Raw genomic sequence first — 23,563 nt, forward strand, 5'->3', positions numbered from 1 at the left:
CACTTTTGTTTGTATCCCTAGCATTCTTAATCGTCATCATGCTCTGCAGGTAATCTTTCACAAGATAGTGTGAACTTGTGATTGAAACATTAGATTATATACTGCAAGGTTGCAAATGCACTTCTAGTTTGTGTCTTTGAGGAAGTAACTTCCCCTCACTGTGATCCAATTGTGCTATATCTCCAAACTAGTAAAACTCCTTAGCAGAATATTTAATATACAAAAATAATGTATAAAATAAGTATTTTTAGGTTGTTTCACTCAAACTATAACTGTAACCAGTCCCAGCTTCTAGTATGTTAATATGAGAACAACTTTTGACTATTATCTGTGAAATTAGAACTGCAGTCACACTAAACTCTCTCTTAATACTGACACTCTTTACAAGCATGTGAAAGTCACATCTTGCCAATCAAGATGCCTTTCATTACTGCAACTGTTAAGGTGCACCATAGCAGTTTTAGTTAATATGAAACTAAAATTTGAAATTACTTAAGACACAGAGATTTGAAAGAATCCTTATTAAAATCAAACTCATTTTAAATATCATAGCTCCAGACTTTATCTTTACAGTCTTGATTAGGTTTTTAAACTTGTTTCTAATAATTCAGATATATTCCCCTTAATTAATTATTCATGACAAGAACTGCTAAACTCATGGTCTCATTTGATATAGATTGGGGGTGGCACGGTGGCTCAGTGGTAGCGCTGCTGCCTCGCAGTTAGGAGACCCGGGTTCGCTTCCCAGGTCCTCGTTGTGTGGAGTTTGCGTGGGTTTCCTCCGGGTACTCCAGTTGCCGCCCACAGTCCAAAGACATGCAGGTTAGGTGGATTGGCAATTCTAAATTGACACTAGTGAGTGCTTGGTGTGTGTGTGTCCTGCAGTGGGTTGGCGCCCTGCCCGGGATTGGTTCCTGCCTTGTGCCCTGTGTTGGTTGGGATTGGCTCCAGCAGACCCCCGTGACCCTGTGTTCGGATTCAGCGGGTTGGAAAATGGATGGATGGATGGATATAGACTGGGAAAACAGGTAAGTGAACAGAAAAAAATATATATTTTAAAGCAAAATAAAATGTGTGTGTATATTTTTTTTCACTAACAGATCTTCAGATGAACTTACAAGAGAGTCTTCAAAATTGTTTTTTGAAAAAAAAAAACAGAATGTTTAGGAGTTCCTACATTGTGCCTACCAATAGATAACACTGGACAGCACTGAAAAATTCTTGTCATTTGTATACTAACAGAGAGTTCAGCCAAACATACTAAACATATAAATTATTCCACATTTTTTAAGATTAAGACATGTATACTGAGACAAGGTGACAATGATGATGTTTGGATTCACAAGAAAGTAAACTAATGTAAAACCAGGCTCTGTCCCCTATAGAGACCACCTGCCAGATATGTATAAGTGGACTAAAGTTGCTCACTCTGGCATTGCTGGTAGAAACCTCATCATTTATTTACCCACCATTGCACCTGATGTGTAAGACTAGGAAAAACATACTTTATGCACAAATGATCTGACAACAACCTATTGAAGAGGTGTACAAAGGAGCTTTTTTGCAGATTATGGAACAAAAGAACACAGAGAGGTTTCAGGGGGACAACAAGGAAATGATCGATTTGCCTCTTTACTGAAACCACTTAATCCAGTTTTATTGTTTTGACAGGGTGAAGACTATCTTGGCACTATTAGGAACAAGACAAATTACAACCTACACCAGTAATCCAGGAAACTGTTTACTTCTGAATACAGCCACACTCTCTCATACAGTCTGACATTAATGCTTTAAATGCATTGAATTAATTTACTTCTATAGTCATGGAGAACCAGGGCCTAAATAGGAAATATCAAACAGAAGGCAGGACACAAACCTGAATGGGGCTTCAACCTATTCAAGAAATCACCCAGACTCATGAACATGTGCAAAATTTATATTTGAAAGTCAATGGAGTGCACACATATTTAGGACAAGAGTGAAAATCATTTGACTTAGGGAGGAATCCTCAAATACACAGAAGAAGAATGCGAATTTCACATTGACAGAATTAGACAAATAATGCCTGATTTTTCGGTTGTTATTTATTCACTAGCCATGTGCGCCCAACTACGTTGCGCATGTTAAAGTTGTCTGTGAAGGGCTCCCTGTTTAAACGCGGCTGCCAGTCATGAACTGGGCCCTTCGTCACACAGCATTATGATTTTTTATAAGGGAAACAAAATTACAAAACAAAACCCTTGGACATTGATTCGATAGGAACGGCCTACTCGGAATCACTGTCCGAATAGTAATTATGTGGTCATGGAGGAGCATTTCTGCTTCTCTCCATTCACAGTCCATCTCGTTTTCATGACGCTGTTGTTTCCTCTCTTCTCAACCTTTCTCCAATCTCACAGGTTGCTTTGTGGCAATTCAAAGAGTAAGGAAGAACCAATGCTTCTTTCTTGAACTCCAAACGCTGACTGATGGAAAATCACAGAAGTGTGTCCGACTTATATACTCTGACTGCTGACTCCAAGAAGTGGGTGAACATTCGATTTGGACGAAGTGCTGCCAACAACGGTCAATAGAAACACAAAAAACCACAGTCTCGACAACGAACCAGGTGTCGACGCCAGATCGAAACACAAAGCACGGTGTCAACGCCAGATCTAAACACAAAGAGTGGTGTCGACGCCAGATCTAAACACAAAGAGTGGTATCGACAGTGTTTGTAAACAAAAGTAACAACCAAGGTGTTGTGTATTCAGCCAGTACAAACAGCACGTAGTCTCCTTTAGTTCAATCCTCTTTAATCACCACACTCCAACCTCATCCAACGATCCTCCCCCTCACTTCCTCTCCTCCTCCATCACTACTGCCCTCTACTGAACACAGCAGGAATACCACACAAGGCAGTGAATTCACGAACAAACAAAGATCAAGATCCAAATAAAGATTATATATAAAGATAATTTCACTATTGTCTTGGTGATTTCATGTCTTCTGCCATTTTATGCTTTTTGTGTGCTGACATTTTGTGTACATGCATTTCACGGGCACTACCATTTTGGTGATTTTTAAATGCTGCTGCTAACTTGGTGTCACATACCACAGAGCACCTTCACAGATCTTGTGGAGTCCATGCCTCATTGGGTCAGAACTGTTCTGGCAGTACAAGGGAACCTACACAATATTAGGTAGGTAGTTTTAAAGTTGTAGCTGATAGGTGTATGTTTAATTTAAGTTTATATCTTACTATTATTGTTTGGTATTTCAAAATCTGTTTAGTACTGAAGTGGATCATAGGTATGAATATACTGCATTGAACGTCATCACGTCCAAAGCAAATGATGGGTCAAAGGACGTCTTTGAGCAGCTATGAATTTTAGCATTTTGACAGTTTAGTTAACATAAGCACGCTGACCAAAGTTTTTGAGGTGAACCTTCTCTTTCATTCTGTTGAAGAGCATATTGCAGACATTTGGATCTTGATTCAGACATGTTTTGTAAACTTTAAGTGATCAGGAATTGGTAAGCCATATTGGGCTGAACTGTTTATCCTCTACCAAACTTTCTTTGTGTTTTTATAAACCCATCAGCATTGTATTAAAGAGGCTATGCTCTGCAAAACTAGTTTTTATGATCCTAATTTGAGAGTGACAGAGATCCTGAATTGAAAGAATGATTTGATGTTTTTAAAGTGAAGAAACACTTTAAAAATGCAATTTCTAGATGACAGTATTAGACTAGGTTATTGGTTTTTAGTGTATTAACACAAAATCATATCTGGAAAATGGAAAGTTTGCATCTCTAGAAACATTGACAATGGGAAAATAAACCTTTTGCAGAGTGTTTTATTGAATGCTATAATAATAATTATAAGTATATATAAGTATAATAAATATATCCTCAAAAGTGCGCTTATTGATACTATGCAAGAAGTGAGTGTACACATTTACAAGCACCATTTCTGAGCATACATAAAAAATACAGGTAGCAACTTTATTAAACACTTTTACATGAATCAGTTTAATGAGCCAGACTTCAAACTTGATCACAGTTGCAGTGGAGCTTGCATGTTCTCCATATATCAGCATGGGCTTTATTTTGGGTACTCCAGTTTTCTTCTCACATCTTTAGGGCATGCAATTTGGTGACTTTACAGTGTCACAGTATGATTGAGTAGGTTTGTGCATGACTGTACCCAGAAAGGAACTAATCTCCTTTCTAGGACTGATTGCTGCCTTGCATTCAATGCTTTCAAGATAGATCCCAGCTCATGCAAACCTAAAACTGGATTAAATAGGTAAATAGATGGATTTGTATGCGTTTTTGAGCTTATTAATAAAATTATAATGAATAAGACACAGTCCAGTCAACAATAAAATCTGTTCAACATACCAAACACTGATATTTAAAAGACAGAAATAATTGTGCAATATATTTTCCTGCACCTATACATTGTGTACGTTAGATTGACAAATAAACAGACAAACACTTAGAATGACACACTCACCTACATCTGAATCTTGGTGATTCTTTATGATCTCTCCGAGTTCAAAGTGCCCGGCTATGACAGCCACCTAAAACACAAATATGCTCAGCCCGAGTCACATCCATTATACGTTAAGGAGCAAAGGATAACTAATGGCAGAATGTAAGAAACAAATCTCACTTGAAATGGTGTTTGCCCATTGTTGTTTTTCATATCCTTATTGGCTCCTCGGTACAGGAGAATCCGTGCACAGTTCTCCTGGAGAAATAAAGCATCAGTTTAAATTAGAATAGAAAATTTGAAAAAAATACAAAAAAAAAAGAAAAAGCAGTTGAGACATACAAAAAAGGGTAAATGAAGAAAAGAAAAATTGCTAATATACCTTATTATACAGTGCACATATGTGCAAGGCTGTATTGCCTGATGCATTTTGGCTACTGGAGTCTGCTCCATAAAACAGCAGGTGTTCCAGGTGTTGTGCGTGTCCATTTTGACAGGCCTGCACAAGAAACAAGCTGTGTGTGAGCTAGAGGAAGGCAATGTGATAAGTAAAAGGCAATGGTGGAGAGAAGAAGGGTGAGGTGGCAACATGACAATTTACATCTGCAGATGTATAGATACCTGCGGAATGGAGATTTTAAATAATGAATTGATGAAATGAGGGTATGGAAGGTCTTCCACAAACACATCTGTGCTTCCAGCTGCATCTATGGAGATACATAAAGATAATGAAATGATTGATGCAAACTAACTTGAAGTGTCAGGATGTAAGGGGATATGGGGAGCATACTAAATAAATACAACAGAATACAATGAGATTGACAGTAATAAATAGACACCAACAACAAGATGGATTCCAAAAAACAAAAATGTTGAAACACCTGTATAAAGATTAATGGATGTTGAATGTGCTGTACAAAAATCAGCTTTGACTTTACAGCCACATACATACAGTTTACCAAAACAAAACCTTACTTCTTGTGATGTGTAAAATCTTTACATTTTCTCAGAGTATTACAAATAGCAGTCCCCAATCCATTACAGTGGAACCTCGGTTCACGACCATAATTCGTTCCAAAACTCTGGTTGTAACCCGATTTGGTCGTGAACCAAAGTAACTTCCCCCATAGGATTGTATGTAAATTCAATTAATCCATGTGTGTCTCTCTCTCGCGCTTGTGTGTGTGTGTCTCTTTCTCGTGTGTGTGTCGCGCTCTCTCGCTCTCTCTCTCTTGCTCACTGCACAGGAAATGCACAGGGAGAGACTGAACACGTACAAACCGAAAGGGAAACTGGCTTGTTCATATACCGAGTGTGTGGTTGTGAACAGATGCAAAAGTTTAGCGAACTTTTTGGTCATAAACTGATTTGTACGTGTTCCGAGACGTTCGTGAGCCTACACACAAAGGATACAGTACTTATTTCCTTTAACAAATTTTAAAAACTTAACATTCTCGAACAAGCTTAATCTAAGTTAGCTGTTGTTATTTTTTTCACTATTTTATACTGAAGTACTTTACATCACCTCCCCATGTGAATGTCCTCTAAAAGGATGCAATGATAAAAAATCAAGTTGAAGAAATTTAATAAGCTTTGTGTGAGAGACGTCAATAAAGTATCCCCACTAGATATCTAAATCAGTTTAACTGCCTCCTATCACTGTCAAGATGCAGTGGTCTATAGCAAATTTATCATGTATTATTGTGCTCCCTGCTCTGTAATGGACGGCAAGCCCAGCTACCCTGTCTATTTCTATTGGTCACTATTTGTTGCTTGTGATCATAGATGAAAATGAGGAAACAGACTGATTAGTAAATCAGCCTGTTATTATTTCACACTGTTCATGACCTCAACTCAGAACAATGTTTGCAAAACTGCTGCCCCTGCACTGATTTATTAGTCAATCTCAAGACTTCTTCAGCTAGACTACTGCTTCCCCATAACCCACATAGAGCAAACTACACTTTTCCAGTATAAATCCTGTATAAACAACCTCAGATTTAGATGTACTAATTTATATTCTGAACACACTCAGACATTAAGCATTCCAGTGCATACCAGAGATCACGATAAGATGGGAATAAAAGGAAAACTGCATATGTAAAGAGCAGAGGTGAAACCCTCAGGTCCTCAAGCCTGACTTCTGTCTGTGAATATACCAGAAAGATAGCAGACAACATACACTCTTAACAATGTCCTATGCCAACTTAAATAGACTTAAAACTCAAACTAATGCCAAGTATGCAATAACTGGACAGAATGGCATGCAGCTGCAGTCATGGAATTCTATATTTTAGTAGTTCATTTCACAGTTTCCGTGGTGCTGTGTTTAGAACTGCCAACTTATGTGTTGAGCAGATGGAAAGAGTACTTTGAGAGGCTGATGAATGAAGAGAACGAGAGAGAGACAAGGTTGGAGGATGTGGAGATAGTGAATCAGGAAGTGCAATGGATTAGCAAGGAGGAAGTAAGGACAGCTATGAAGAGAATGAAAAATGGAAAGGCCATTGGTCAAGATGACATACCTATGGAAGCATGGAGGAGTTTAGGAGAGATGGCAGTGGATTTTTTTACCAGATTGTTTCATGGAATCTTGGAAAGTGAGAGGATGCCTGAGGAGTGGAGAAGAAGTGTACTGGTGCCAATATTTAAGAATAAGGGGGATGTGCAGGACTGCAGTAACTACAGGGGAATAAAACTGATGAGCCACAGCATGAAGTTATGGGAAAGAGTAGTGGAAGCTAGGTTAAGAAGTGACGTGATGATTAGTGAGTAACAGTATGGTTTCATGCCAAGAAAGAGCACCACAGATGAAATGTTTGCTCTGAGGATGTTGATGGAGAAGTTTAGAGAAGGCCAGAAGGAGTTGTATTGCATCTTTGTGGACCTGGAGAAAACATATGACAGGGTGCCTCGAGAGGAGCTGTGGTATTGTATGAGGAAGTCGGAAGTGGCAGAGAAGTACATAAGAGTTGTACAGAATATGTACAAGGGAAGTGTGACAGTGGTGAGGTCTGCAGTAGGAGTGATGGATGCATTCAAGTTGGAGGTGGGATTACATCAGGGATCGGCTCTGAGCCCTTTCTTATTTGCAATGGTGATGGACAGGTTGACAGACGAGATTAGAAAGGAGTCCCCGTGGACTATGATGTTTGCTGATGACATTGTGATCTGTAGCGATAGTAGGGAGCAGGTTGAGGAGACCCAGGAGAGGTGGAGATATGCTCTAGAGAGGACAGGAATGAAGGTCAGTAGGAACAAGACAGAATACATGTGTGTAAATGAGAGGGAGTTCAGTGGAATGGTGAGGATGCAGGGAGTAGAGTTGGTGAAGGTGGGTGAGTTTAAATACTTGGGATCAACAGTACAGAGTAATGGGGACTGTGAAAGAGAGGTGAAAAAGAGAGTGCAGGCAGGGTGGAATGGGTGGAGAAGAGTGTCAGGAGTAATTTGTGACAGACGGGTATCAACAAGAGTGAAAGGGAAGGTCTACAGGACGGTAGTGAGACCAGCTATGTTATATGGGTTGGAGACGGTGGCACTGACCAGAAAGCAGGAGACAGAGCTGGAAGTAGCAGAGTTATAGATGCTAAGATTTGCACTGGGTGTGATGAGGATGGATAGGATTAGAAATTAGTACATTTGAGGGTCAGTTCAAGTTGGACGGTTGGGAGACAAAGTCAGAGATGCGAGATTGTGTTGGTTTGGACATGTGCAGAGAAGAGATGCTGAGTATTTTGGGAGCAGGATGCTAAGGACAGAGCTGCCAGGGAAGAGGAAAAGAGGAAGGCCTAAGTGAAGGTTTATGGATGTGGTGAGAGAGGACATGCAGGTGATGGGTTTAACAGAACAAGATGCAGAGGACAGAAAAATATGGAAGAAGATAATTCGCTGTGGCAACCCCTAACAGGAGCAGCAGAAAGAAGAAGTAGTTCCTTTCACAAGATACTTGTACAATATACTATGCAGGCAAATCAGCAAAGCACACATAGACAGAGCTGCTGAATTCCAATGACCTCTTAAATATTTGCACAAGGACAAAGTGGCAACAGATCATACTAACATACTCTAATCATAATTTAATACTGGATTTCCATGATCACAATCACACACTATTACCTTTTACCATATTATTGTATGTTATTCTTAGACATTGTTTAAAATTTAAAAACTATTTATATGTGTTCAAATACTGTATAAAATTAGTAATTCTAAACAGCAGGGACATAAAGTAGCATAATTTAAGAAAATTAATGTACTGATGAACAATGTGCATCATGACTTATGCATACTGTGTACTGTACAGAGATGTGAATATTGATTAAATGACATAACATAAAAATGTGCAAATCAGTGGTTGTATAAAGCTTAGTCATAACTAATGAAATAGTGGTAAAGCAGCAAAAGTAGAGATGAACATTTGGGAGAAGATGCAGAAATCCAATCATCAAAGCGATTGCTGGTACCTGGTGAATCTCCTCCCAGCCATTCTCATCCTGTATTCCAATCTTTGCACGATGGTACAGCAAGCTCTCACAGCACATTGTCTCCCCCCCAACCATTGCAGAGTGATAAAGTGGTGTAAGACCACGACGATCTTTGTAATTGGGAGATGCTCCAAGATCAAGTAAAGCCTTTAAAAGAAAGAAAAGAAAAGAGAGAGAGATATTCTTCATGATAGGGACATTTTTTTTAATCCTTGTGTTTTCATAATGATGGATGTCTGGGCTTAATCTTTTAAAAGTTGAAAATCATTTTCTGCCAGCAGTTTGTACTGTCCTGCAAAATTTTACATGTACCCAAAGAGTTCAATGAATGTCACAATAATTTTAAAAAGGTTTACATATTAAAATCTGACTTTCAAGTAAATTCTGAGAAAGGCTGGACCTAAATAAGGTCAAATCTCTACTTATCATGGTAGTTGACTCAAAATTTAAAAATAAAGTTGAAATTCAAAATTTAAATATCACTCCATTAAATGAAGTTAAATGAAGTTATTTCCGATCACTACTTAATTACATTTGATTTAGTCCTGCCCTTGTCAACACACTCCCAGATTAAAACAAAGACAGTGCGACATCTAGATTGTAATTCTGCTTCAAAATTTATAGATACTTTGAATAAGTCGAGTGTAACTGCGGAAAACCATTCAGATCAGTTAACATCAAATGTAAACGTGGAAAACAATTTAGATCAGCTAACATCACATTATAATGTGACCTTGAGAGATGCTCTTGACACAGTGGCTCCCCTTAAAACAAAAATGATCAAAGCACCTAGAAACTCTCCCTTGTTTAATGAAAACACTCGAGCTCTTAAATTAGAGTGTCGAAAACTGGAGCGCAGATGGAGAACAACAAAGCTACATGTCTTTTAAATTGCATGGACAAAGAGTGTTAATAAATATAAAAAAGCCCTCTTTAAAGCTCGCTCAGAATACTATTCTACATTAATAGATAACAATAATAAAAATCCTCGGGTACTGTTTAGAACATTGGCTAAATTAAGAAATGGAAATTCAGATCAACAGTGCAAAATACCAACAGATATTAGCAGTACAGACTTTATGAACTTCTTCAATGAAGTTCATAACACTACATCACACTACAAACCAAATACTGGCTTAGCAGACCCTGTCTCACATTGCACTCAGCACTTTAGTAATTTTAATCCTGTAACTGAGCAGGAAGTCTTAACTTTAATTTCTAAAATGAAGCCCACTACTTGTTCCCTAGATCCAGTGCCAACAAAACTAGTAAAAAGTGCAATGAATGTTCTTGCAGCGCCTATTCTAAACATTATCAGTAGTTCATTATTGCATGGCACAGTACCTGATACACTAAAAGTGTCAGTCATTAAACCATTACTTAAAAAGTCAGACCTAGACCCACACATACTAAATAATTATAGGCCTATTTCAAATCTACCATTTCTCTCTAAAATACTAGAAAAAGTAGTCGCCAATCAGCTTCAGTCACACCTTACGCATTACAATTTATTTGAGAAATTCCAGTCTGGTTTTTGCACTGGTCATAGTACAGAAACGGCACTAACGCGGGTTGCAAACGACATTCTGATATCCTCCGATGAAGGAAACTCCACTGTAATTATGTTGTTGGACTTAAGTGCAGCATTTGACACCATCGACCATTCTATTTTACTACACAGGCTAGAAAATGATGTTAGGCTTACAGGCACCGTGCTCGCTTGGTTTAGTTCTTATTTATCAAATCGATTCCAATATGTACAGAAATGTGCTGACAGTACCTCATCATTATACACAGAAGTTCAATATGGGGTCCCGCAGGGCTCAGTACTGGGACCTCTACTGTTTTCACTTTACATGCTTCCACTGGGATCTATCATTAGGAAACATAATGTTAATTTTCACTCGTATGCAGATGACACCCAGTTATACCTTTCATTTAAATCAGATGAAGTTTCTCCGATGTTGTCTTTAATTAGTTGTGTTAGTGAATTAAAGGAGTGGATGAATGAGAACTACTTGTCTTTAAATACAGATAAAACAGAGATGTTAATTGTTGGAGGGAATGATGCTGATCATAACAATATTTTGTCATCTTTTAACTCAGTTGGAATCCCAATTAATTTTACTGAATCAGCCCGCAATCTAGGAGTTATCTTTGACTCTAGCATGTCATTTAAAGTGCATATTACAAAGTTGTCCAAAACATGTTTCTTCCATCTTAAAAATGTTAGGAAATTAAGGCGCTTTCTAAATAAACAGGATTCTGAGGAAGTTAATTCATGCATTTATCTCTAGTAGGATTGACTACTGCAATGCGGTGTTCACTGGATGTTCAAACTGTTCTTTATACAGCCTCCAGTTAATACAAAATGCGGCTGCAAGAATTATTACAAGAACAAGCAAATACGAACACATAACTCCAGTTCTTAAATCCTTACACTGGTTCCTGTTTAAGTTTAGGGCAGATTTCAAAATCCTTCTTTTAACATATAAAGCATTAAATGGCCGAGGTCCGGCTTACTTGTCTGAACTTATCATGACTTAAAAACCAGAGCGCACATTAAGATCTCAAGATGCTGGTCTGCTTATGGTTCCAAGGATTAAAAAAATAACAATGGGAGGTTGAGCTTTTAGTTACAGGGCCCCTAAACTGTGGAATGGTCTGCCTGCTACTATAAGAGATGCCCCTTCGGTCTCAGCTTTTAAATCCCGGCTGAAGACTCACTACTTCAGTTTAGCATATCCTGACTAGAGCTGCTGATTAACTGTACATACTGCATCTCTGTTGTTAGTCATTAGCACTAAAACATAAGTAACATGATAGTTAGAATTGGATACTAACCCTCACCTATTCTGTTTCTCTTCTCGGTACTCGAATGTGGCACTCAGTGCCACGGCCCACCTGCCAAGTTGTTTTGCCTGCCTAAGGTAAAGTCATCCCTGATGGAGGATCACAGGTATCGTGAGAAAGAGGGGTCCTTTCATCAGATGGGCTGGCCCAACACTGTTTCAGCCGTGGAATGGCCAAATGGGGGAGGCAGCTTGACGGATGAGGTCTCCAGGAGTCTAAAATTATCTAAATCTTATTACGTGATATCATCTACTGTTAAATTCTGCTCCGTACTTCTAAAAAAAATTTTTTTTTTATTGAGGATTTGTTCTGTTCTGTGTATTGTATTGTATTGTATTGACCCCCTTCTTTTGACACCCACTGCACGCCCAACCTACCTGGAAAGGGGTCTCTCTTTGAACTACCTTTCCCAAGGTTTCTTCCATTTTTTCCCTACTAGGTTTTTTTTTGGGAGTTTTTCCTTGTCTTCTTAGAGAGTCAAGGCTGGAGGGCTGTCAAGAGGCAGGGCCTGTTAAAGCCCATTGCGGCACTTCCTGTGTGATTTTGGGCTATACAAAAATAAACTGTATTGTATTATATTGTACTTATTACAATGTTCATTGTACAGACCAATTTCACTGTTGAATAATAATGTTAAGATAGTCTCCAAAGTCCTAGTTAGAAGGATGGAGAAAGTGCTGCCTTCGGCAATGTCACAAGACCAAACTGGAATGCAGACACTTAGCTTCCAATCTTCGACGCCTGTTTAATGTAATATATTCTCCCACAAAATCAAGCACCCCGGAGATATTATTATCGTTGGATGCAGAAAAAGCATTTGATATGGTTGAATGGAACTACGTTTACACTACATTGGAGAAATTTGGGTTTGGCCCGAACATTTGAGCATGGATCAATCTACTGTATACCAATACAGAAGCATCAGTTTGCATTAACACCATTAATTCAGAATACTTCAAACTAGAACGTGGTACTAGACAAGGATGTCCCTTGTCACCACTGCTTTTTGCAATCGTCATTGAGCCACTGGGAGCTCACTGTCGAAATGCTATTGAGATAAAGGGGATTATAAGAGAAGGACTGGAACAGAAAGTTTCTCTATATGTAGATGATATGGTACTGTATATGTCAGATCCACAAAATACTGTGCCTGCAGTCCTAACAGAACTAATAGAATTTCAAAAGATTTCTGGTCTCAGAATCAATCTGAATAAAACTGTGCTCTTCCCAGTGAATTCTCAAGAATACACTATTAGATTGGACATCTTCCCTTTTATCATCACAGATCAGTTTAAATACCTAGGGGTAAACATCACAAGTATACATAAAGCTCTTTATCAACACAATTTTGAAGTCTGGATGGAAAAAATTAAGCAACACAGGTGGCGCAGTGGTAGTGCTGCAAGGAGACTGTGGAAGATTGTGGGTTCACTTCCCGGTTCCTCCCTGTGTGGATAGCGCTTTGAGTACTGAGAAAAGCGCTATATAATTGTAATGAATTATTATTATTATTAAAAAAATTAAGCAATGATTTGCAATGATGGTGAACACTTCATCTCACTTTAGCTGGAAGAATTAACATTGTTAAGATGAATATCCTTTCTAAGCTTCTCTTTTTATTTGAAAACATTCCAATATATATCAATAAATTGTTTTTTTAAGAAATTAGATTCAACCATAACCTCATTTATTTGGAATTCAAATCATCCATGTATCCAAAGGGTGACTGTACAAAGACCTAAGGTGGAAGGCGGCATAGCTCTACCCAACTTTCAATTTTATTACAGGGCAGAAAATATACAAGCTATAAAAACCTGGACATTGAAACAAATAGATGAACAGACACAGGCTTGGTGTGCAATATAAATAAAATCCTGAAGTACAGTACTTCTTTATATTCCTTGCTTGGCACTCCAATAAATACAATCACCAATATACTAACAACCCAATTGTGCTTCACTCAGTCAGAATATGGAAGCAATGTAGGAGAAGTATTTTAAGATAGAGAAGCTTTTATCTATAAGATGCACTCTGGACCCTTGGAGGTAGTACTGAAGAAGAAAATTACAACAAAACTGAGTACAATTATGATCAATGCTGCATATCCTCTCTCTGACACACCGAGTACTTTCAGCCAACTAATTATTCAGCAGTAGTGTTAAGAAACTCTACAGGGGGTCTTTTATACCAAAAGTAATACATGAGCATAATGCCTCCCTGTGACTGTGACAGCCAAGTCAGAACTTTTCTTTCTTTTTAATTTTCTTGCTTTGTAGTTATTCTGGTTTGTGTTTAGACTATAATGTGTGTGTATATTTATTTATTTACTTATCTACCTATTTATGTATTGTCACAGATGGCTGGGGTTCTTGTGCGGCTGGAATGCCTCTTCATTCTATGGACCGGGGGAGCAAGCCTGGTCAGGACAGTACCTCCCTCAGTATGCTAGATGGCAGTCCTCCTGGGTTGCATTGGGGCCACGGGCATGGGATTTTGGAACTCAAGCCTGTTGGGGTCCGTGACCACCACCAAGGGGTGCTGCAGTGCTTCCTGAGCCCATGTGGGTTGTTTTTCCGCCACACCCGGAAGTGCAGCTGGAGTGGACTATAAGGAGCCAGCAGCCACCACTCTGGGAGCCAGAGTCGGGAGGAGAGGGACTGAGCTTGCTGGAGAGGAGTGGAGGAGAAAAAGAAGAATAACTGTGGTGATTGTGCTATTGTGCTTGTGGGACTGTGTTGTGCCTGTGGGAATGGGGAAGGCATTACCCACAGGCGAAGAAAACAGAAAAATAAAACATTTATTTGTTTTATAAGTGTGCCTCCCGTGTCTGTCTGTGTTGGGTCAAGTGACGGTATAGCACCTTTGTCACAGTATTTAAAGAGCTTCTGTAAAAATCCAAAATTTCCCCCTGTGGAGATAAGTTCTATCTATTTATCTTTCTTGAAAGCAGCAGAAAACACTACTACTTTGTTGATTAAATATATCATAGATCCCTCTCAAGCATAAATCACATGTTCTTTGAATTTATTGTTCGTTGGTAATGGTTTGCTAGAATATGTGATTTCTCCACAGCAGAAATGAAAAGAAGTCATTTGCATTTGAAACAATTTTTATAATTTGAAGGTCATTCTATGACAAACTTTAGGATAACCCTGGTTGGTGAAATATAATGGAAAAATTAAGTAGAGTATTAACTCACTTGAATCCTGGAGTCCTTTTTGCTTTAAGAAATGTCTTTCAAAAACAGGCCTAAATAATATTCCATACTTTTCTGTAGAGACTTTACACCTACAATATGAGGATTTGGTGAAAAATTTAAGTAAACAAAAATCATTAGACCTTCCATCAAGAATATGATTGTATTTTAGATTTGTTGCCCACATTGCCTAAAGGAAATACTGTACTTATGGTTTGTCATGTCCTGAACATAAGCTTGTTGGAAATTATATTAAAGAGAATTTAAAGGATGAGTTTATTGGACTTTTTTGAAGTCCTGTGAGAGAGAAATGTTTTTTCCTTCAAACGAAAAGGATGACTTGTTACATCATTGTATTGATTATCAATAATGTAATAAGATCATTGTGTAAAATAACTATCCCCTCCTCCAGTCTTATCCTTAAATCAAGTAATGGGCTCAAATACTTTTATAAAGCTTAAGTAGTGCTTATAATTTGATTTGCATTGGGAAAGGGTACAAGTGGAAAATGGTGTTCAATACAGTCAGTGGTCATTATGTGTAAGAGGTTATACATTGTGGATTGGCTAATGCTCCAGCTTTCTTTTTGTAATCTGTAATTTATATTTTTAGAGATGTTTTGGGAATTTTTCTGCTTGTACATCGAAAGAGAAAATCAGTTTATCATCAATATGAAGCAACACGTTTTAAATGTAGGAGTGGTTCTCTTATGCAACTATAACAACAACTTACTTGTAGAAGTCGAAAAATTTCAGGTTCATTAACATTTTGAGTATGAGTTCAGTGTTATGTAATTTCTAGATGTGTTTTGATTATGAATTCCTCAAAAATTTCCTTTATTCTGAATTAGAAAGTTCCAGAAAATATAAAACTATTTCAGCCATTTTATACAGTACTGTGCAAAAGTTTTAGGCAGGTGTGAAAAAATGCTGTAAACAAAGAATGCTTTCAGAAATATAAATAATGATTGTTTATTGTTATTGTGGAATGGAAATTTTCAGTTTACAGATAACTGTCCTTTTTATATTTAAAAGAATGTGTACTTGACAGTTTTCAGAAACTGCATATGTGACCTTTAACATATATTACTGATGCTGACCTGTGTGAGCAGTTCAAAAGAATCTGACCTCACCAGAAAGCTGCCTTTGCGAGAAATGTATTTTTATAAACTGTTCTTCCTGTTTTACGAATAAGCTAAGCTATGAACTCATCTGTACCCGCCGTCTATTTTAAGCCCTAAAAGGCTCATGCATTAATCTGCCTTTATACGAACTTGTAAAGTGTGCACACAATCAGCTGATATAAAAGAGCTGAACTCTTTCCTGTCAGCGCGCATGCTACTGACACTCCAGTCTAGGTATGCAAGAATAAAAGAAAGCTTATGAACATTTCTTCTGGTGTGAGACTCTGACTCCTTCCATTTTACGGGTCAACAATTCTTTCTTCCACATTATCAATTTACAAAATGCAAAGTGAGCGAACAAAAGAAAAATCTAAATCAAATCAATATTCGGTGTTACTACCTTTTGCCTTCAAACCAGCATCAATTCTTATAGGTACACTTGCACAAAGTCAGGGATTTTGTAGGATTATAGTCAGGTGTATGATCAACCAATTATACCAAACAGGTGGTAATGATCATCAATGTCACACGTAGGTTGAAACAAAGTCATTAACTGAAACAGAAACAGCTGTGTAGGAGGCTTAAAACTGGGTGAGGAACAGCCAAACTCTGCTACCAAGGTGAGGTTGTGGAAGACACTTTCATGTCATGGCAAGATTGAGCACAGCAACAAGACACAAGGTAGTTCTACTGCATCAGCAAGGTCTCTCCCAGACAAAGATTTCAAAGCAGACTGGGGTTTCAACATGTGCTGTTCAAGCTCTTTTGAAGAAGCACAAAGAAACGGGCAACGTTGGGGATCGTAGATGCAGTGGTCGGCCAAGGAAACTTAGTGCAGCAGATGAAAGACACATCAAGCTTATTACCCGTTGAAATCGGAAGATGTCTAGCAGTGCCATCAGCTCAGAACTGGCAGAAACCAGTGGGACCCAGGTACACCCATCTACTGTCCAGAGAAGTCTGGCCAGTGGTCTTCATGGAAGAGTTGCAGCCAAAAACCCATACCTCCGACATGGAAACAAGGCCAAGCGACTCAAGTATGCACGAAAACATAGGAACTGGGGTGCAGAAAAATGGCAGCAAGTGCTCTGGACTGATGAATCAAAATTTGAAATATTTGGCTGTAGGAGAAGGCAGTTTGTTCATCGAATGGCTGAAGAGCGGTACAATAATGAGTGTCTGCAGGCAACAGTGAAGCATGGTGGAGGTTCCTTAAACGTTTGGGGCTGCATTTCTGCAAATGGAGTTGGAGATTTGGTCAGGATTAATGGTGTTCTCAATGCTGAGAAATACAGGCAGATACTTATCCATTATGCAATACCATAAAGGAGGCGTATGATTGGCCCCAAATTTATTCTGCAGCGGACAACGACCCCAAACATACAACCAAAGTCATTAAGAACTATCTTCAGTGTAAAGAAGAACAAAAAGTCCTGGAAGTGATGGTATGGCCCCCACAGAGCCCTGATCTTAACATCATCGAGTGTGTCTGGGATTACATGAAGAGACAGAAGGATGTGAGGAAGCCTACATTCACAGAAGATCTGTGGTTAGTTCTCCAAGATGTTTGGAACAACCTACCAGCTGAGTTCCTTCAAAAACTGTGTGCAAGTGTACCTAGAAGAATTGATGCTGTTTTGAAGGCAAAGGGTGGTCACATCAAATATTGATTTGATTTAGATTTCTCTTTTGTTCATTCACGGCATTTTGTTGATTGATGAAAATAAATGATTAACACTTCCATTTTTGAAAGCATTCTTTGTTTACAGCAGTGGTAGTCAACCTGGTCCCTACCGCCCACTAGTGGGCGTTCCAGCTTTCATGGTGGGCGGTAGCAGAGCAACCAAACGGCGCTGCGATTACATACTAATTGACTAATTTAACTATAGTAAGTTGTTTTATAAAGATTTATTTGGCCAAACTTAGTGAAAATCCGACATAAAGTACTTGGTAAGTAATTATTATTATATGCTTTAACTTTCTGTAACTCTGCTTTATAAATTTTATAAAGTAAAGTTACTTCCCTACTTTATAAATCACCATTACTGTGGAACCGGTGGGCGGTTAGAAAATTTTACTACTAACAGAGATACAAAAGTGGGCAGTAGGTATAAAAAGGTTGACTACCCCTGGTTTATAGCATTTTTTCACATCTGCCTAAAACTTTTGCACAGTACTGTATATTTGCAAATTACTATAGATGCAACTAAAACATCTTCCAATACATTTACTTAGACACCAGAGGAACTATTTGTCAGTAAAAAGAATGTCTTCCTTTGCAAAACTTGCTGATGCCTTGAAGCAATTCGAAATCAAAGTTGACTTATCTGATATTGATATCAGTTTCACTTTTCCCCCAGAGATTTGAAGATTATAGGAATTTTTTACACATGCACTTATTTTTTTCCTTGGAAATATACTCAAACTTAACAGAATAATGTAGATAGCTGGGAATTTTATTAAAAAGAAAAAAAAAAACTTTGGAAGAGGTATCACTTGCCTTTAATCATCTTCACTAGCTACAAAAATGTAGTGTATCCAAAGATAGCCAAGTATCTCAAATTTTGCCAAACCACATTACCGTATTTTTCAGCCTTTTTCATTTTGTTGTTTCATACCCTTCTGAGGATAAAACAAAGAAATGGATATTCTGTCCTGACGGTTTGACACTAAGGTTAGCACACCTCCTGAGCCAAAAAGCAGGACACAGAAATACAAAAAATACTTTCCCCATATAAGAGGGGTGGGGTTCAGAATTTCATTCCATGTAAGTCTGTATGAGCGGGTGTGGGTGGTTAGATATCCAGGCGATTGTATGTACTTACTAACTTCCCTAATGTGCACACACTGTAAAAAAAACAACTGCAAAAATGTTAATTGAGCTTGACTTTAAAAGTTAAATGAACTAGCAGTTCATTAAAATGTTGAATCAACTTAAAAAAAAAAAATTAAATTCAGTGTTTTTAGCTTTGTGTTATGGGAATGTGCGAAAGAAAGTTTGGGGAACTTAATAATTTACGTTTATAACTGGTTTTGATACTCCACGATATTGCACATGCTCATTGCATTCTTTGACACTCTCATGTTAGGAGCCATTTTGGGTTAGGCAGGGGTGTCGAACTCCGGTCCTGGAGGGCCGCAGTGGGTGCAGGTTTTCATTCTAACCATTTGTTAGTTAGTGATCAGTTTTTGCTGCTAATTAACTTCTTTTGCCTTTGTTTTAATTGACATGACTCAGACCACTTAGTTGTTTCTTTTTCCTTAATTAGCAGCCAAACAATAATGAGACACAAAACAAGCCACCACATGACCAGCTAACCTGTGCCCATCACACAATAGCTGAAAATAAAGAAACGTGAAAGTCTCAGTAAAACAGAAAATCAACAGTTTTGGAAATGTCTGCTGTGGCAGAATGAAAGCAGCAACAAGCTATGGAATTAAATGATGGGTTTAATTAACAGCAAGAATCAGTATATCATTAAGAAACTGGTTGGAGTGAAATTGGTTGGAGTTTGAATCTCCAGTTTAATTGGTCATCTGTTAGCTCATTTCATGTCTCATACCTGTTTGGCTGTCATTTAATGAAGAAAAGAATCAATTCAGGAGACTAAAGCCTTAAAAAACAGGGCTAAGAAAAGAAGTTAATTAGCAGTGGAAACTGGTCATTTATTACGAAAAGGGTTAGAATGAAAACCTGTTGCCACTGTGGCCCTCCAGGTCTGGAGTTCGACACCCCTGGGTTAGGGTAATTTCTCGCTAAAGTAAGCGTCGTTACTTTCTCCATCGCCATTTTCTTCAGTTTCTCCAAGAGAAAACCACTAATACAAATTCTTTATCAGATTGAAATGACAAGGCGATATCTTCAGGCGTAATAAGGTAAGGTTACATTAATCTGCTTAAGTCACGCGTTAAATAAACAATCTTGATGAATATATATTTAGGATTTAATAAAGACTAAAGTAAAAGTATTCTACATGTCGAGGGTTCGGTCTGTTTGATGTGGTTTTCCCAGTGTATGAAGTTTTAGTTCCAGTTTGTTTTATAAATGTTGAATTTCTCCTATTTAGTACAGTGTTATTTATCACTTTGAAGGGTGTTCGAGTGTGAGCACTCTTGAGAGACGTAAAGTTCTCTTGTAGAAAACCTGGGATCCCGAGAACTTGTGGTCTAAACGGTTTGAAATTGGGACTTTGAAACTTCATGTCTCCGAAATGAAAAGAAATTTTATTAAAACCAATTGTAGGCAAATCGACATTTTCCCAAAACTTGTTTATAAGCGTTACTTTTTCCAGAAATGTCCCAATTTTTGTAAAAATGAATGAAAGTAAAAGTACGAAAATTGTGCAAAATACACATAAAATCGGCACCAATATATAGAATACAAGTTGTGAATTTTGTGACAGCATTTACATTTTTTGTGAACTTTACTGATTATTTCTAAATCACCTAACACTCTTTAAGATTCAACTTGATGATGAAAGAATGATGAAATGTGACCTGGGTGAACAGAAAACATCACCGCTTCTGTCAGACATGCATGCTCACCCTGGCGTGCTCCAGTTTGTACAGTACATGTCGGAGAAGACGAAAAAGATACCGGACGTTGGGAATGCGCAGTGGTTTTGTTAGTAAAATAGATTTCATCTGGCTTTATTTTCTGGGATGAATCCCAACTGCATTTTGGCCAAATTCGGATCGGATCGTCACTTTGTTGTTTCCTGACGGTCTCAGGCCTAGCATATTCCAAGGTTATGGAACAGTTTTCCACTGTCGTTGAGTTTGGCAGAATCTTCGGGTGTCAAAGTGGGATGCATCTGTTCCAGACTGACATTTGGGTAGCTCTGTCATCTGAGGGTTATGTTTTTACTATCTTTTTAATATTTCATTTTATTCCATATTTTACATTGCTTTGTGACTTTTGTCTGTGAGGCGCTTTATAAATATATTTTTACTTTTACTGTTTCATTTTTAAAATAACGCATAATTTACATAGTGTAAAGTCAACTACGTAAAAGCTAAGACAGACAGCAATCCAACATTGATTTTTTTGAAGGTTAATGCCCAATGTGCATTTTACGTATCATATTTTGCTTTTTGTTTAATTGAAGACCCTTAGAAAGATGTATAAAAAGGCCCCCGATTTCTGTAGCCTGGCGCTACAGCTTCTCAAAAGGTAGGTATGCATTTCAAAAATAAAAGACCCCAAATATAACATGTCAGTATTGCATGTCATTTTAAAGGTCTCCGTTTGAATAAAAAGGCAAAATATGATTTGTGAAATGTACTTTAGGAACTGAACTTCAAAAAAAAAATGATTTGTGTCTGTTTTATCTTTAACGCAGTTGACTTTGCATTGGTATAAGTTTTATGCATTATTTAAAAATTTATTTAAAAAAGCAGTAATGGTTACAAGAAATGTAAAGGCTGTCAGAAAATTCACAAGTGCTATTCTATATATTGGTGCCGAATTTGTGTGGTATGCACCCATTTCGGACCGTTTTAGGATTTTTACTGCGTTTTGAGAACTATTTTTGATTTTTACAAAAACAGGGACATTTCTGTAAAAAAGGAATGCTTGTGAACAAATTCGCATAGTTGGTTTTAATGCTATTGCTCTTTTTGTTTTGGAGATACGAAGCCTAATAGTCTGAATGTCAAACTAACTTTACTACGGTATGAATGCAATATGTGCAGTTGTTCTGTTGCACATATTGAAATTCTTGAGATTGAAGACCTAAATGATTACCATCCTTTGCCAGCTTACAGAGTTAGAAGGAGGGCACTGATTTCTCTGAAGAGATCTCTCATTCATTGATTGTTGTTTTTATTAAAAGTAAGTAAACACATCTTTAATATTTATAGGACAGTAGTTATTTTGTCTGCGGTGGGTTGGCACCCTGCCCGGGATTGGTTCCTGCCTTGTGCCCTGTGTTGGCTGGGATTGGCTCCAGCAGACCCCCGTGACCCTGTGTTCGGATTCAGCGGGTTGGAACATGGATGGATGGATAGTTATTTTGTAAATAAAACTATCAGTTTGAGGTGAGGCCTAGAGGACTAGAAGCAAAATCCTGCATTTTTTTTTTCAATTTAAAGTGAATGGTTCAAAATTGCCTCTGATTCTTTTTAAACGCACTGTTATTTATTTTAAGAGGTATGAATTAACTATGAAGTCATTAGAGGTATTTTGACAGTATACCAGTGTCTTTTTTATTTATTTATTTTTTTGAGAGGATCTGAATAGGGTGAATGACTGCCTTAGTTTAAGCTCTCATAAGATATTTCTGACTATTTATTTCTAAATTATTTTTTGGCTTGTCGGTTTTATATTTAGCCTTGGAAGTGCTGTTTATCAGTGCCATGATTTTCTTGGAGTCACAGCTGCCACAGCTTGTATACATGTTATTCCACACTGTTATAACAATCATGTATGTGAAACATCTTTTTTTTTTCCCCCCACAGATGTTGCTGCGTGTAATTATAGCTCCTAATAATACAAGGAGAGTTCGGGTTTCAGAAACACCGAGTCAGTGGATCAGCTAAAAGAAAATCTTAAACAGAAATTGCAGCTGAAAGATGACTTTTTGCTTCAGTTTGAAGATCCTGAATTTGGCCATGAACTTTGCAATTTGACTGATATATCAGATCTTCCTTCAGATAGGGCAGTATTGAAAATAGTTTGAAATACTCTTGGAGAATCAGAGGAGATGTCTTCCATATCCTCTCTGGACACTGCTAGTTTATCATCCTCCTCATCCACTAGTTCACACCAGAGCTCCCCATCAGTACTGCGGATACAGCGTGAGAATGCAGAACAATGGCCTTGTCCATTCCCTGTTCCATCATTTTCTTACGATGTTGAGTTGAGACTTTCCAAAGGGAATGATATATATAGAGAAAATAAAACACTTCTCACTGTACCACGAGAGATGAAAATGGACATCTTAGATAAAATAGCCAAAGCTGTTTTTGCCTATAAGGCTACCCAAGCACTAAAGAAATAGAATTGGTGGCCATTTCACTAATTGAAAAATATCCATGTCTTAAAGATGCAGGGTCAGGACAAGGTTATCAAGGGTGGGCTGTGAGTCTTAAATATAAATTAGGAAATTACTGCCAGAAATTACGAGCAGCAGGCTGCACAGAGCTAACTATAAATCATAAAAGGAAGGGATAGGACTGCAAACATCTTTTCAAAAAAGCAAAAAGAGCTGAAGTGAATTTTCTTCCAGACAACTCAACTAGGAATACTGATGAAACTTTAGAAAAGGAAAGGCAGGCTTTAGAAGAAGAGATGAAGAAGAAACTTCCCAACATGATATTTATTACCTCAAAAACGGAAATTACATTTTCACTGCGCAGGATAGAGATAGTGGAGGAAGAGCCCCTGGTTCAGAATGTCAAAAAAAGATGGCCTGCACTATTCT

The 23,563-nt window shown here is 37.9% G+C and overlaps 1 protein-coding gene across 4 annotated transcripts in view; it reads right to left on the reverse strand.

Moving 5' to 3' along the window:
- The window catches only part of shank1 (SH3 and multiple ankyrin repeat domains 1), a 648,010-nt gene that overhangs the window by 358,834 nt on the left and 265,613 nt on the right, over window positions 1-23,563 (reverse strand). For all 4 annotated transcript variants that reach the window (XM_051933687.1, XM_051933685.1, XM_051933686.1 and 1 more), the window contains exons 7-10: window positions 8,947-9,114; window positions 4,863-4,979; window positions 4,661-4,738; window positions 4,502-4,568 (exon numbers count right to left, since the gene is read on the reverse strand). In XM_051933687.1, the coding sequence (XP_051789647.1) occupies window positions 4,502-4,568; window positions 4,661-4,738; window positions 4,863-4,979; window positions 8,947-9,114 (430 nt within the window). The remainder of the gene's footprint in view (window positions 1-4,501; window positions 4,569-4,660; window positions 4,739-4,862; window positions 4,980-8,946; window positions 9,115-23,563) is intronic.

Source organism: Erpetoichthys calabaricus, chromosome 11, assembly GCF_900747795.2.
Source record: "Erpetoichthys calabaricus chromosome 11, fErpCal1.3, whole genome shotgun sequence".
In the NCBI taxonomy this organism is placed as follows: domain Eukaryota; kingdom Metazoa; phylum Chordata; class Cladistia; order Polypteriformes; family Polypteridae; genus Erpetoichthys; species Erpetoichthys calabaricus.